The following is a 14,710-nucleotide window of genomic DNA, read 5'->3' as shown; positions in this document are numbered from 1 at the left end:
GAAGGGGACCCTCGGCAGTGGGCCCTGCGCAGGGAGACACCCCAGCCAAGAGGCCTTGCAGGCCAGACTTGGAGGGGGATCGTAACCCTGATGGGGTGGGGACAATGCTGGGAAGAAGGATCCTGCCACTTAGAAGTCTGAGGGCGTGTGGCCAACGCCAGAGCAAGTGTCCAACCCGCAGCATCCCTGCAGTACCGCCAAGGCCTGAGGAGGAGGCCTGGGACTGTGAGGAACAGACTGTGAACCGCCCTGACATTCCAGAGATGCTGCCCATGATGTCCCCATGCCACAGAGTGGGGTTATGTGTTTTCCTTTAACCTTTCTCATTTCTTCCTTTTTTAAAAAAAAATTGATTGCTGTTTAATAAATTGTGTTTGCTCTGAATTGTGTGTAACGATCACTGGTTCAGGGAAGTGTCCAGTGCAGAGAGAGCACCCCAGAGTGGGGACACCCTAGCCTCTGCCCTAAGTGATCACAACAAGGTTGGGGGTCGAGGCCCCAGGAATCCTGGGCCCAGCCTTGTTGGAGTTTCAAGGACTCTGCCACACAGGAGAATGGAAGGGGAGCCCTTGAGGTCAGGCAGGCCTCTGGGTAAAGGAAGTGGGAGTGAGGACTCAGATCCTTTCACTAGCCCATTTCACCAGGGTAGTGTGTAAGCCAGGAAAGTTCCCTGCAATAGCAGCACCATTCCCCCGCTTACATATGGGCATGTCTACATGTAAATTGCTACTGTGGCACAGCTGCAGCCACGCTTCAGTGTAGACACACACAATAGCAACAGGAGGGGTTCTCCTGTACCTGTAGTAATCCACATCCCTGAGAGATGGTAGCTAGGTCAATGAAAGAATTCTTCTATCGACCTAGCACTGTCTATGCTGGGGTTAGATTGGCATAGCTATGTCTCTCAGGCTTTTTCACTCACCTGAAAGACACAGCTAGGCCAATGCAGTTTTCAGTGTAGATCAGCCCTCATTTTATGGACTCACACGGGTGGAGTATATTTTGAAGGCGGAGCTTGGAAGAGTACCACCATGCAGAGTTTTATTTATTCATTAACAGAGCGTAGAGACCAGGGAATGGGTGGTCAGGCCTAGTGGTCAGAGCCAGGGCCAGAAGTCAGGAACCAAAGCCAGAGTTGGAGTCAAGGTTACACCAAAGTCGGGGCCAGAGTTGAGGTCAGGAGTTACGCCAAAGGTTGAGCCACAATCAGTGTCAGGAGTTATACTATGGGTCAGCACTGGAGTAAGGAACCAGGGAACAGCACCGGGGTCAAGTCAAAAAGAAAAGGAGTACTTGTGGCACCTTAGAGACTAACCAATTTATTTGAGCATTAGCGCTCACGAAAGCTTATGCTCAAATAAATTGGTTAGTCTCTAAGGTGCCACAAGTACTCCTTTTCTTTTTGCGAATACAGACTAACACGGCTGTTACTCTGAAAGGGGTCAAGTCAGAGTCAGACGCCAATATCAAGGGTCAAAGTCGAGTCAGGAACAGTGCCAGGGTCAAACCAGAGTTAGGGTCCAGTACAGCAATAGATCAGAAGTTCATGCCATTGCTCAGATAACATCCTGTGCCTCCTTCTGGCGTAAGTAGTATGTCTGGGCCAATCAGTGGGGCTGGATGTTCACTCCAGTCAGCAGCTTCATGGGCGGAGCCTTTAGTGGGCCAGAGTTCTTAGAGAGCTGTTCGGTGGCGGTCACAATCTGGGCACTTCCTGTGGACATATGGGCCTAGGTCTGTGACCAGTGATCCCTTACACAAAGCTTCAGCCTGTCATGTTTATATCTAAAAATCAAGTGTCCTGCCTTAATTCTGATCTCAGAGTGGTGAAAGTCTGAAGTAATTCCACCATAGTTGATGGAGCTATACTGGTGTGACTTCAGACTCAGGCCACATAACTCTTATGACATGCTATAACAGGGTGGTTTGCCCCTTAAGGGCTGGGACTACTAGGGTTACCATCTTCAAGATTCCCAAAAAGAAGATACTGCCGGGGGGTGGGGGGAGCTGATAGAGGTGGGTACAGTTGGGGGGTTCTGGAGCGCTGTGTGTGTACTGTGTGTGTACTGGGAGGGAGTATTTAGGGGATACTGGTGAGGGTATTGCAGGCTTACTCTCGAGGTGGGGGGCAGTGTCACTCCATCATGGTGGTAGGGTAGCTGGCACAGACCCGGGATGTAGCACCTGCCATCTGCCAGTTCCTCCCTGCCTCTCCCTCTCCCCAGGACTGGGAGCCAGGGCCTGGGTGGGTGGGATTTGCAGCTGCGGCAGCAGCGGAGGGACCAATCAGGACGTGCAGCCAGCTCTTTTTGAGCTGTTATGTCTGCTCCACAAAAAATCCCAGACATTTCCTCTTGTTTGAAATATCTGCTCAGACAGGGAATCAAAAAAAAAGGAAATATCTAGGAAAATTTATGGTAACCCTAGACTAACCAAGCTTGATTACAGAATAAGGCATACCTGTGCTGAATGCATTAAATCAGGTAATTCCCTCTAAGGGGCAAAAGATGGCTGCAATGAAGGGGGAAGCTCAGGAAGATTATGCAGAGTGAGAAAAGGCTTCTGCAGAGAAAACCTTGAGATCTGGAGAGTTGCCCCAAGCAGGAAGGTCTGGGAGGAGGAAGCTTTAGGGCTTTTGTGGAGTTAGGAATGGACTTTATTTTGGTATTTTGAGTTTTATTTGCAGTTTAGTTTATAGTAGTAAACTTAGTCATCAAGGAGGAGTATTTTTGACAAATAAAAAGCATGAAAGGCAGTTTTACTGGAACAGTCCAAGAGGGGAAACTGAGGCAGGCTGCCTGTAGTGTGATCCAATGCCTGGAGGAGCCACACGGGAGGCAGCTGTCCCAGCTATACAAACCCTCAGCAGATGGCTGAACTTGGCAGCATCATTTCACTGCAGCCACATTTCCAAGAAAGTAGGGGAGAAGGCCCAGAGCCAACGCACAAGTACAGAGTCTTTGACCAAACAGGTCAGGCATGTGAGATTCTAATAGGTGCAGGCAGAACTCTCAGTCTGGGGGCAAGAAAGGTTATGGTTGCTTTGATACACTCTGAATCCTCCTAATCCTGAGTTGCTCTGCAAACCATGGAATAATTTACAGAGCTCTGGAGGCCTGCATAGGATATGGCAACCTGTCCCAAACTGCCAGTAAGTCCCAGCATTGCCTGGAATTTCTGCAGTGCTGTGAGTTGCAGCCCCAATATGCTCCCCAATCCCAGAACACCAATTACACCAGAGCTTGCAAGGGAGACAGTAGAAGGCAACTTTATGGCTGACTTCTTCAGTTCTCGCATCAGGGAATCCTCCACTGGCCAAACCTACAGAGTTTGGAGCAGCTTTGTGCTGCTTTTACTCAACAAAAGGGCTGTGTACTTTCACCACTGGTGTCAAATGAGATACGCTGGTTCTGGGGGACTCAGGCAATTTCTGCAGAGAGGACTATGGGGGCACTACTATGTAGTTCTTGCTAGTTTCCTATGCTACTTGTATCCCCATGTAAACATTCTGGTACATCAAAATACCCTTCTTTTGTTCCAGAACTCTACATTCCGCCTTGTTATGCGGGTTGGATATCCAGGTTAGATTATCTGAGTTAAACTACACCTGTGCATGCAAGTGCACACACGCCACTCCTCCTTTTCTATCTAACTGAAAGCCAGTCTAAAATTTCTGCCAGTTTGGAACCTAGTAAGTCAGTACAACTTCTGCTTCAGTGAGAACCAACTAATCTGAAGAGGCTCTCATCACAGAAGCCATCCCAATGATCTATCAATTCCAAATGTTCCTCTCATCCCTTAGTTAATCTCGAACATCACTCGTCTCCTTTCTTAATTTACTTTAAGAAGAAAGGGAATGAAAACAGAAATGCAAGACCAAATTCTGCCCTCTGAAGTCCCACTGAAGTCACTGGGAACTGCCCACACATATCCGAAAGCAGAATTTAGATTAGCCCTTACAAACTCCGGCCTGTGGCAGTTGTATTAACACCCACTCTGACAATGAAAACAAATTTCTCTTTTTCTTAAGGAGATGGGAATTGTCTCAAATTGTGTTAAATATAGCACTAATTGTACTTTTTGACAATTTCCGGAGGACATGCGTCCATGCTGATGACGGATTCTGCTTGATAATGATCCAAAGTAACGTGGACTGACGCATGTTAATTTTCATCATCTGAGTCAGATACCACCAACTGATGGTTGATTTTCTTTTTTGGTGGTTCAGGTTCTGTAGTTTCTACATCGGAGTATTGCTCTTTTCAGACTTCTGACAGCGTGTTCCACACCTCATCGCTCTCAGATTTTGGAAGAAACTTCAGATTCTTAAACCTTGGGTCCAGTGCTGTAGCTATCTTCAGAAATCCCATATTGCCGCCTTCTTTGCATTTTGTCAAATCTGCGGTGAAAGTGTTCTTAAATCGAACAACATATGCTGGGTAGTCATCAGAGACTGCCATAACACAAAATATATAGCAGAATGTGGGTAAAACCACAGAACTGGAGACATACAATTCTCCACCAAGGAGTTCAGTCAGAAATTTAATTAATGCATTTTTAACAAGCGTCATCACCATGGAAGCATGTCCTCTGGAATGGTGATCAAAGCATGAAGCGGCATACTTATGTTTAGCATATCTGGCATGTAAATACCTTGCAACACTGGATACAACAGTGCCATGTGAACGCCTGTTCTCACTTTCAGGTGACGTAAATAAGAAGCTGGCTGCCTTATCTCCCATAAATGTAAACAAACTTGTTTGTCTTAGCAATTGGCTGAACAAGAAGTAGGACTGAGTGTACTTGTAGGCTCTAAAGTTTTACATTGTTTTGTTTTTGAGTGCAGTTATGTAAAAAAAATTCTACATTTGCAAGTTGCACTTTCACAATAATGAAATTGCACTAGTGGACTCGTATGAAGTGGATTGAAAAATACTATTTCTTTTGTTTCTTTTTTACAGTGCAAATATTTGTAATAAAATAATAATATAAAGTGAGCACTGTACACTTTATATTCTGTTATAATTGAAATCAATATATTTTAAAATGTAGAAAAACATCCAAAATAGTTACAATACATTTAAATTAATATTCTAATTATTGTTTAACAGTGTGATTAAAATTGTGATTAATCGCAACTTATTTTTTTAATCTAGTTAATTTGTTTTGCATTGATCACTTGACTGCAATTAACTGACAGCCCTAATAATTAGATATATACATTAAGGGGCATATATAATTATTTAATTGGTTATGACAACAGTGTTCAGAACTCCTGCTTCAAGGAGTCTACAGTAATACCCGTAGAGTTAAAAAGTAAAATAAATGAGAGAGAGGCAGGAGAAATGAGATCATCACAGATAAAAAGATACATAAAAATATATTAACTAATGTGCAGTATGTACTGAAAATAGACAACCTGAAAATCAACAGACACTTTAAACTGCTGACACATTGGGCCATATTTTCAAGGGCTCAGCTTGCCAGGCGCTGAGAGCTTCATGGACTGTCATTTTGTTCTGTGTTTGTACAGCACCTAGTACAATGGGGTCCTTGTCCGTGACTGGGGCTCCTAGGTGCTATGATCATATAAACAATAAATAATAATAAATCTGAAAATCCGGTCATAAATGTCACATCAGTGGCTGCTGAGTACTTAGCAGCTTTTAAAAATCTGGCCATTCTTTAGGTGCTTAGGTAAGAACTGGGCCATTTTGAAAATGAATTTCCAATAGTGAATGCTGAGCACCTAAAACCTGGCTCTTTTGAAAATCTGGCTTATATTGATTTACTCATGTAAGAGTTTGTAGGATCAGCACATCAATACTTATCTCAAAAGAAAATCAAAATTCCTCCTTAATAATTCAAAATAATTACTGACATTACAATGCATGGCAAGCCACTGAGAAACAATAGCTAGTTAATATAAGTAGGGAGAGCAATTTTATTTAACATGTACAGGCCTCCTTTAGTTCTTATTAGACATTAAATGTATTATAGTTCAATATCTTATTCAGAATATGCTTATACGCTAATGTATTAAGTTAAATTTCCATGTTATTGGACCACTGAAGTGCACTGTCACTATGATTTTAAAAACTGCTATTTTTCATGTTATTCGAGACTAACTCAACTGAAACTTCTATACAGTTTCACGCACAAGCAACAATTTGTTTTCATGAGCTCACTCCAGAAGAAAGCTCTCCTATGGGCAGGTTATTTTATAACTGTCTGATATAAAATTTACTATTCCTCCCCCTGAAGCAACTGGTACTGGCCACTATCAGAGACCAGATATTGGATAAGATGGGCCACTGGTCTGGTCTGGCTATTCCAATTTCTCTCTGATACCAATGCAATGAATAAGGGAAATAGGTTTGCCACCAACATTTTCCTATCATATTAGTATTCAGGGTGTCTGTGGTGTTCACTCATTCTCACCCCTGTTCCTTACCAATTTTTTAAAATCCTGTTGCACCACTAGTTTCTCCTCATCCTGTGGACGGTATTTAGTGATTTGCATAAGAATTTGGTCTTCAGGACATTCTGTTTCTACACACCTGTAAACCCACCACTATGACACATAACATTACAGAAGACTTACCTTAGTGTGTCAGATCCATCAGATAAAAATGAATCAGGGCGCCAGTGGTGGATTTTATGAATGTTTGAGAGTTCCAGGGCAATAACATGTTGCATGTAATCATCTTGCCAGGTAAAACCTGTTAAATAAGGACACACTCATAAAAAACAAATCCAACTTGCAAAGTTTGACAAAAACCTGTCTTTATGCAAACAACTATAAACAGAAGCTCTGTTTGCTGAAATGTTTTTCGTTCTGCATACTCCAGAAGCCGAACTGCAGGTTCCCCTCTCCTGCCGACACTTTTATTAATCAGGCCTTTCTAAGTACTCTTACAGAAATACTGATCCTGTTGGAGTGTTCTCCTCTAGGAAGACAGTGGGTGTTGTGATGAGGGTTAAGAGGAGATTATACTTAATAGAATTTTAGAATTTTAGCGGCTAGTCTCGAAGGTGCTAGAAGCCAGCTTTACTGAATAATAAAGAGTTATTTTGGGTTAGTTGTTGAGTTGAGTTATTTCTAGATCAACTATTGTGAAAGAGCTTTCAAACTGAATGGTAGTAAATAATGGAAAGTTACTTCTCACAGGTGATTTACTCATTTCTCTGCACCTCACAACTTATACAGTGCATTGCCCTTTCCGTGTAACCTCCTCCTGTAAAACCAACCGTTTAGAATGGTAAGGGGATAGTTTTGTTACAGTGGAAGCAATTATTGTGAGGTTTCATGACCTCATCTGGGGGCATTTTCTGGTATCTTTATACTCAAATGTTATGAGAAAGCTTTATAACAAGGATGAATTTAGTTATGAAAGTAACTTCCATGTGATTATGCATTAATTAGATGCACTGCTGATCACATGGTAATTATGCTTGGAATAATGATACAACTCCAAGAATAATTGTTATCCAATTTGTAAATTTTAGATGTTATGGTTAACACTTTAGTTTGTAGAAATACCCCATGCAATTACTGTAATTATTTAATAACTAAATATCACATAACTGCAGAGATATTCTACTTTTATGACTTGCACAGTTACACAGAACCATAAACCTCAATAAATTTACACGTACCCATTTAATCAAGTACTGTGATCATTGTAAGGAATAGTCTTGTTATAAATGTTCTCTCGCACGTATAACCTGCCCACATAAAGAAGGGAGTGCTTTCTAGTGCTTCGGGTTGGACTTGGCAGCAGGATGTCTGTGAAAAACAGTTACCAATCTCACACATATATTGTAAGGCTTAACAAACGTTTGTAAAGTGCTTTGAGATCCTCAACTGAAATGCATCATAACCTGGATTCACCAAGACATTTTCTGTGTGACTATTCATGTTAGGCTAGGGCTAGAAACATTTGCTGGTACAGCAATGTCATTTAGGTATGTGACAATTTTGCAACATATCTATATCATCAAAAGCCTTACTGTAGCACTTATGTCAGCCAGCATAAAAGTGCTTTTGTCAGTATGGCTTATTTCACTCACCAAACCAGTATAAGCTACACCGATGAAAGCACCTTTTTTGCTAGTCTAAGATGTGTCTTGTTATAGGACAGGTTGGCCAGTACAGGTAACAGGAAATATTTTCCAGTGTAGACTAGGCATTGGGCTTCTGCATAAGTACCTTGTGAATATGGGACTTGTTGAAGTACAAATTGGATTGGGGGTGGAGAAGTGCATAGTTACAATGTTTGGAAATGTTTCCCTGGCAGTGAAGTTCCTCTTTGGAGCTGGAAATTTATTTTTTGTTAATAGAAAGTTGAACAAATCCTTGGAATTGTTGGGGTAGTATAAGGGTTTTAGCAAATAAATAAAACTATATGGCACATAATGGATCCATTGGCCATTTCCTCCTCCCTCTCCCATCCTCAGAATAAAATTATAAACAATTTTGCTGTGAAAATACTTTATTTAAAAACGTCTCTGATGTTTATAGCTACTCTAAATGATTTTGAACGCTTTTTTGGGGGGGGGGGGAGGGGAACGTCCAACACTTTTTTGAGATCTGTTGCAGCCTTTTCAAATGCAAATCCCACCTTTTCAAAAGCTGAACTGTAAGGGGCAGGATTCAAACCATTTGCAGACGTTTAAACCTAAGATTGCTCAGAGAATGTTTTCTTAGCTGAATACATAAAGAATGAGTCACCTTGGAGAGTGAGTTTGGGGGGGGGGGGCGGAGGGTGAGAAAACCTGGATTTGTGCTGGAAATGGCCCAACTTGATTATCATACACATTGTAAGGAGAGTGATCACTTTAGTTAAGCTATTACCAGCAGGAGAGTGGGGTGGGAGGAGGTATTGTTTCACGGTCTCTGTGTATATAATGTCTTCCGCAGTTTCCACAGTATGCATCCGATGAAGTGAACTGTAGCTCACGAAAGCTTATGCTCAAATAAATGGTTAGTCTCTAAGGTGCCACAAGTACTCCTTTTCTTTTTGCAAATACAGACTAACACGGCTGTTACTCTGAAACCGTGGGTTTATAGTAATTGTTACATGGTATTATTAAATTATTTTAGAATTAATGCACCTAATGTGTTCAAGTTTTCTCCACAATTGCTTAGAACTGTTTTTACAAAGTCACCTAGAAGGGAAAACTAAGAAGAAAATCAGGTCTAGGTGATTGTAGATATCCAGCACAACGGATCAGCCAGATATAAATTTATATGAAAGGCATTAACGCTGATAAAACAGATCATTTAAGAAAATGTTTGTACATTTTAACAAGTGCTTCCAAAAGAATTAAGGACCCATCCTGCAACTTGTTAGCCAACACAAATAGCCCCATTAAAGTCTAAGGGACTACTCATGTAAGTAAAGACTACTTGCATGAACAAAGGCGGTAAGATCAAGCTCTTAGTTGTAAACTAAGATTATGGAATAGAGCAGTGGTTCTCAACCTTTCCAGACTACTGTACCCCTTTCAGGAGTCTGATTTGTCTTGTGTACCCCAAGTTTCACCTCACTTAAAAACTACTTGCTTACAAAATTAGATATAAAAATACAAAAGTGTCACAGCACACTATTACTGAAAAATTGCTCACTTTCTCATTTTTACCAAATAGTTATGAAATGATTTGAATATAAATATTGTACTTACATTTCAGTGTGATATTTGAACCTGTTTTTCACTTGTGAGCCTTGTCTGAAGTCAGAGCCCCACTTTACTGCTAAAGCATGTAATTTAGCTTAACAGGGCCCCCTGTGGCATGGGGCCCTGGGGAGTTGCCCTGCTTGCCACCCCCTAACTCCAGCCCTGCACTTGCAACCCCTCTAAATCTGTCCCATGACCTCCGTGCAGGTCACAAACTCCAGGTTGAGAAACACTAATCTAGATGAGTTGAGTACCCTCCGGAAGACCTCTGCATACCTTGGGCTGAGAACCACTGGAATAGAGTATACACCCACACACACACACTTCTCTAGAAACAAAGCCCAGGATTCATCTGCAATACCTGCAAAGAGATACAAAACTCACCTATATGTGTCTATTGATATCCATGGACTTATATGTCAATATAGTTAATAGCCATTTCAACAAGCTTTCATCTACACAGTCCTTGTCAAAAATCAGCCCCCCATGGCAAATACCACCTCAGGACAATAAAGAATTGTAATCTTACTTTTTAGTGGCCATCACAGTTATGTCTGTCATGGAATCTAGGATTATTTTCTTCCTTCCATTGCATTATATTACAGATTATTACAAGTATGAAATAGTAGGGGTGTGAAGGAATACAAGCGAGGCATTAAAAAGAGGTGTCTTGTCTGGAGGTTAAAAACAAAAAGAGAATCTCCATTTTTGAATCCCTACACTTTTTTCTAACTCAGATGAGGGTGCTGCACGAGCGAGAGTTGAGGAACCTAAATCTTTATTTGTTCAGGAAAATCTTCTGTCCTTACCTATTAGTCAATATTGCGCTTTTTTCTTTTTTTAATGTAACTATCTCAGGAACTGCAGTGATGTCTAAAGCTAACCTTATGCCAGTCATGTTCCAGGTTTGTTTCAGTATAAAAAAAATTCTCTCCCACATGCTGAGCTCAATAAAATAACACATGGAAGAGTTCTAATACCAACCTGACAGCTACATTCAAAATTAATGTTGAGAAGCAGTGTATGACGCCGTATGGCAATTTCCTGTCCCCTTTGTCTATAACACCACACCTAGCGGCTGCTCCTGGCTCACAACCCAATTATAACAATTTAACTCTGCTGGCTGAACAGGATCACAGTGGTGCTGTTGTACACACATTACTTCCATGTCACTAAAATGGGACTGTACTGTGGGACCCCGGTTACCGATTAACTGTCCCTGCCAGAGGTCTGTCTAGGCTGTGTATTTTCTAACTATGAATTCCCACAGTTGGAGAATGCAAAACCATTGTGCACTCTTGTGACAGAATGATCCTGGGAGGTGATTTAATTGTTGCAAGATCTCTCCTGAGTAATATTGTGAGGGAGGGAGGTTTGGGCGAAAGCCACAGGTCTGATATTCTTTTTCCTCATGGAAGAAAAACATATTTCCTCTTCCTGGGTGAGGCAGTAGAGGGTTTACTTCTATTTTTCCAAAACTGAAATTCCACAATCTAAATTTATGCTGAAAAGAAATGACAAGACAGAGTCACATCTCTCACAGCTGTGAGAATCTGGAGTAGCTCTGCAGAACTTGAGCTGCATATCAAAGTGAATGAGGTACATCAATATAACTCTGGAATTAGAATCATAGAATATCAGGGTTGGAAGGGACCTCAGGAGGTCATCTAGTCCAACCCCCTGCTCAAAGCAGGCCCAATCCCCAATTTTTGCCCCAGATCCCTAAATGGCCCCCTCAAGGACTGAACTCACAACCCTGGGTTTAGCAAGCCAATGCTCAAACCACTGAGCTATCCCTCCACCCATAACAGAGATCAGTCTGGTCCTTCCCATATTACCATCAGAGGATCTCTCTGGATATTTTCTTTTCACTTCAGAATTAAACACAATTCATTACTATTATTATTTATATTACAGTAGCACCCAGAGACACCAACTAGGCTCCTGTTGTGCTAGGCACTGAACCCTGACTGTGCAGACTGCCCCAAAGGTATCCAATTTAAGTATTTAAAAATTGTAAAAATAACATGAACTTAAAAACAATGGCTGTGCTATATTTTGAAAATACTCTGGGAACTGGAGATTTACACTACATGGGCAATATCAGAATCTGACCCTAAGAGTATGGACTCAGAATTGTCTTCACATTTGTATTGCAGTTTCATTTTTATCTTATATGATTTGCTATTGCCCCCACACTAGTTACCATCCAAATTTACAGAATTATTAAAATATAATCACAATTCATAGTATCCATATTTTCCTTGTCTGATTTTTACATTTTGTAACTAACCTCCATGGCTCTGTTGTTCTTTGCCTCCTATCTTAGTAAAACTAGGTGCCCATCTAAATATACTGGACCACATCCTGAGCTGATGTAAATCAGCACAGCTTCATTGACTTCAATGGACCTATGCTTATTTACACCACTCCACTGAGCATCAAGCCCACTAACTGCACTCCTGGGCTAATATAAAAACAATGTTAACATTTTCAAAATTTGATCACTCACAGCTCAATACATCCCTCTACTGCCCTTCCATCCCCAAACCATTTCTTATTCAGAATGTAAAATCTGCCTATTTCTTGTATTAATGTCATGCTGTGTTGGCCTATGAAGGAAAACGATAATGTCTAAGCTTGACAAGACATGCTGGTGTAAATCAGCATAGTTTAGTCTAAGTTAATGGAACTATGCTGATTCACACCAGATGAGGATCTGGCCCATTGAATCTGCCCATTCATACTACTGATTCTTTTCTCTAACACTGAGGGTGAAATTCTCAGGGCTACGTCCAAGAGTCTGAGAGCAAGTCAAATGAACCTGAGTGGATAATGTGATGGGATTACTTTGGCTTTTGTGCCAACTGAAATCCAAAATAATTAGTTCTGCATCAATATATTGGCAACAAAGTGATTTTTCCATATCAAGTCTATTCAAAGTGACAGGAGATTATTATATATTGGCAGTAAACTATAAACTAAAACCTGATCCTTCTCTCTCCCTGCCACCCATAAAGACCAGCAAACCTCAAAGTTGAAGCTAGAGCATGTTACTTATTTGATTCTATTTCTCAGTTGTGACATTATTTTCCACGTTTTAGTTATATTTTCCTTTTTGTCCTGATGCAGCATATAGTGACTGAATTGGCCTCATTAGTACTACAAAAAGTAATTTTCCCTCTGTTGATATTCACCCCTTCTTGTCAACTGTTCGGAATGGGCCACATCCACTCTAACTGAACTGGCCTCGTTAGCACTGACCCCCCACTTGGTAAGGCAACTCCCATCTTTTCATGTGCTGTATATTTATATCCGCTTACTGTATTTTCCACTCCATGCATCTGATGAAGTGGGTTATAACCCACGAAAGCTTATGCCCAAATAAATTTGTTAATTTCTAAGGTGCCACAAGGACTCTTCGTTGTTTTTAAGTTTTTCTCTCAGCTTCTTTCAACTGATACCTTATTTCAGTCAGGAAACTCTCCATTGTAGAGCTCAGAGAATTTCAGCACCCATGCTATGTGTTGCAAATTGTTAAAGCCTTCTTTAGCTGCCAGAATGTCTGCAGAATTGTGCGTGATTGGCTTTCTTCCCTATTTTCACAACAGACAGGTCAACATATAGACATAACTTTCTGCAGGCTGCCTTTCCAGATACCCTAGAGGAACAGCACTTGTTTTCATCCCAGGCCTCCGTTTGCAGAGCTCAAGGACATATCCAGTGATGTTCACATACTGTAATACTGGTTTGCTATCAATTGCAATTTTACTTCCTGGGCTGCTGTATCTATAGCAAGATTCATGCTTTCAAGTGCCACATTGTCGACCTATGAATGCAGCCAAAGATGTTTTCCATTACAATAAAAGAAAACAAGGACTTTTTCTAATAGCAATTTTGCAATACAACCCTCACTGGCAGGTTAATGGCAATAATAATTGTGAAGAGGCAACAACCATCTCTCCACACAGGTAAGGCTGCAGCTATTATTATAAGCCCTATTTTATAAACGGGTTGATATATCGGGCTTGGAACATAAATTTGGCCTGAAAATTAACAGATTTATTGTGAAGTCAAACTTACTACAAAGTTTGAAGCAAATTTTTCAAAGTATTTTCGAGTTACAGTTCACTAAAAACTACCTTGCTGTTGTCTCCCTTTAGGTTAAAAACATCTGGTTACTGATCTTTCACACTTGCCACGGAATTAAATCTCCTTCTAATTTTGTTCACCAGTTATATTTGACATAAACTGCTGCTAGTTATAAAAAGTTATTAATGATTTTGCTGTGGATATTTTGAGTCCCAGTACTGTCTCCTTCAATTTTAATAAGCATCATGTGCCTAGTCTTGCTCCCATCTCAATTAAGACTTTTTGGCAATTGACTTTACTGGGAGCTCTGCTTTTGGGGCTAAAACATCACCGTTCCAATCTGAGGTGTGTTTTGTTTTATTATGGACAAGTGGTAGTCTCTCCATAATTAAGACCATCATGCTGTCTGGATTGGTTGATGACCATGAAGGCTAATGTCAAGAAGCAAGGCAGAGGCCCCAAACTGGGTGCATGTTCTATAATTAGATTTCACCAGCTCAAGAACAAATGTGAACTCCTGGATCGCTATAACAGTCTTACCATGAAAAGAAAAGGAGTACTTGTGGCACCTTAGAGACTAACCAATTTATTTGAGCATAAGCTTTCATGAGCTACAGCTCACTTCATCGGATGCATACTGTGGAAAGTGTAGAAGATATTTTTATATACACACAAAGCATGAAAAAATACCTCCTCCCACCCCATTCTCCTGCTGCTAATAGCTTATCTTGGGTTTGTGAGGGGGGGTGGAGGGGGAGAAAACCTGGATTTGTGCTGGAAATGGCCCAACTTGATTATCATACACATTGTAAGGAGAGTGATAACTTTAGATAAGCTATTACCAGCAGGAGAGTGGGGTGGGAGGAGGTATTTTTTCATGCTTTGTGTGTATATAAAAAGATCTTCTACACTTTCCACAGTATGCATCCGATGAAGT

General features: G+C 41.0%; 1 protein-coding gene across 1 annotated transcript in view; it reads right to left on the bottom strand.

The window, feature by feature from the left end:
* Positions 1-14,710, bottom strand: part of PTPRN2 (protein tyrosine phosphatase receptor type N2) — a 1,032,194-nt gene that overhangs the window by 623,473 nt on the left and 394,011 nt on the right. Inside the window, exon 4 of the mRNA XM_077809485.1 lies at positions 6,605-6,722. Within this exon, the coding sequence (XP_077665611.1) occupies positions 6,605-6,722 (118 nt within the window). The remainder of the gene's footprint in view (positions 1-6,604; positions 6,723-14,710) is intronic.

The sequence above is a fragment of the Eretmochelys imbricata genome, chromosome 2 (genome assembly GCF_965152235.1).
Source record: "Eretmochelys imbricata isolate rEreImb1 chromosome 2, rEreImb1.hap1, whole genome shotgun sequence".
NCBI lineage: Eukaryota > Metazoa > Chordata > Testudines > Cheloniidae > Eretmochelys > Eretmochelys imbricata.
This window is presented reverse-complemented; position numbering and strand designations above follow the sequence as displayed.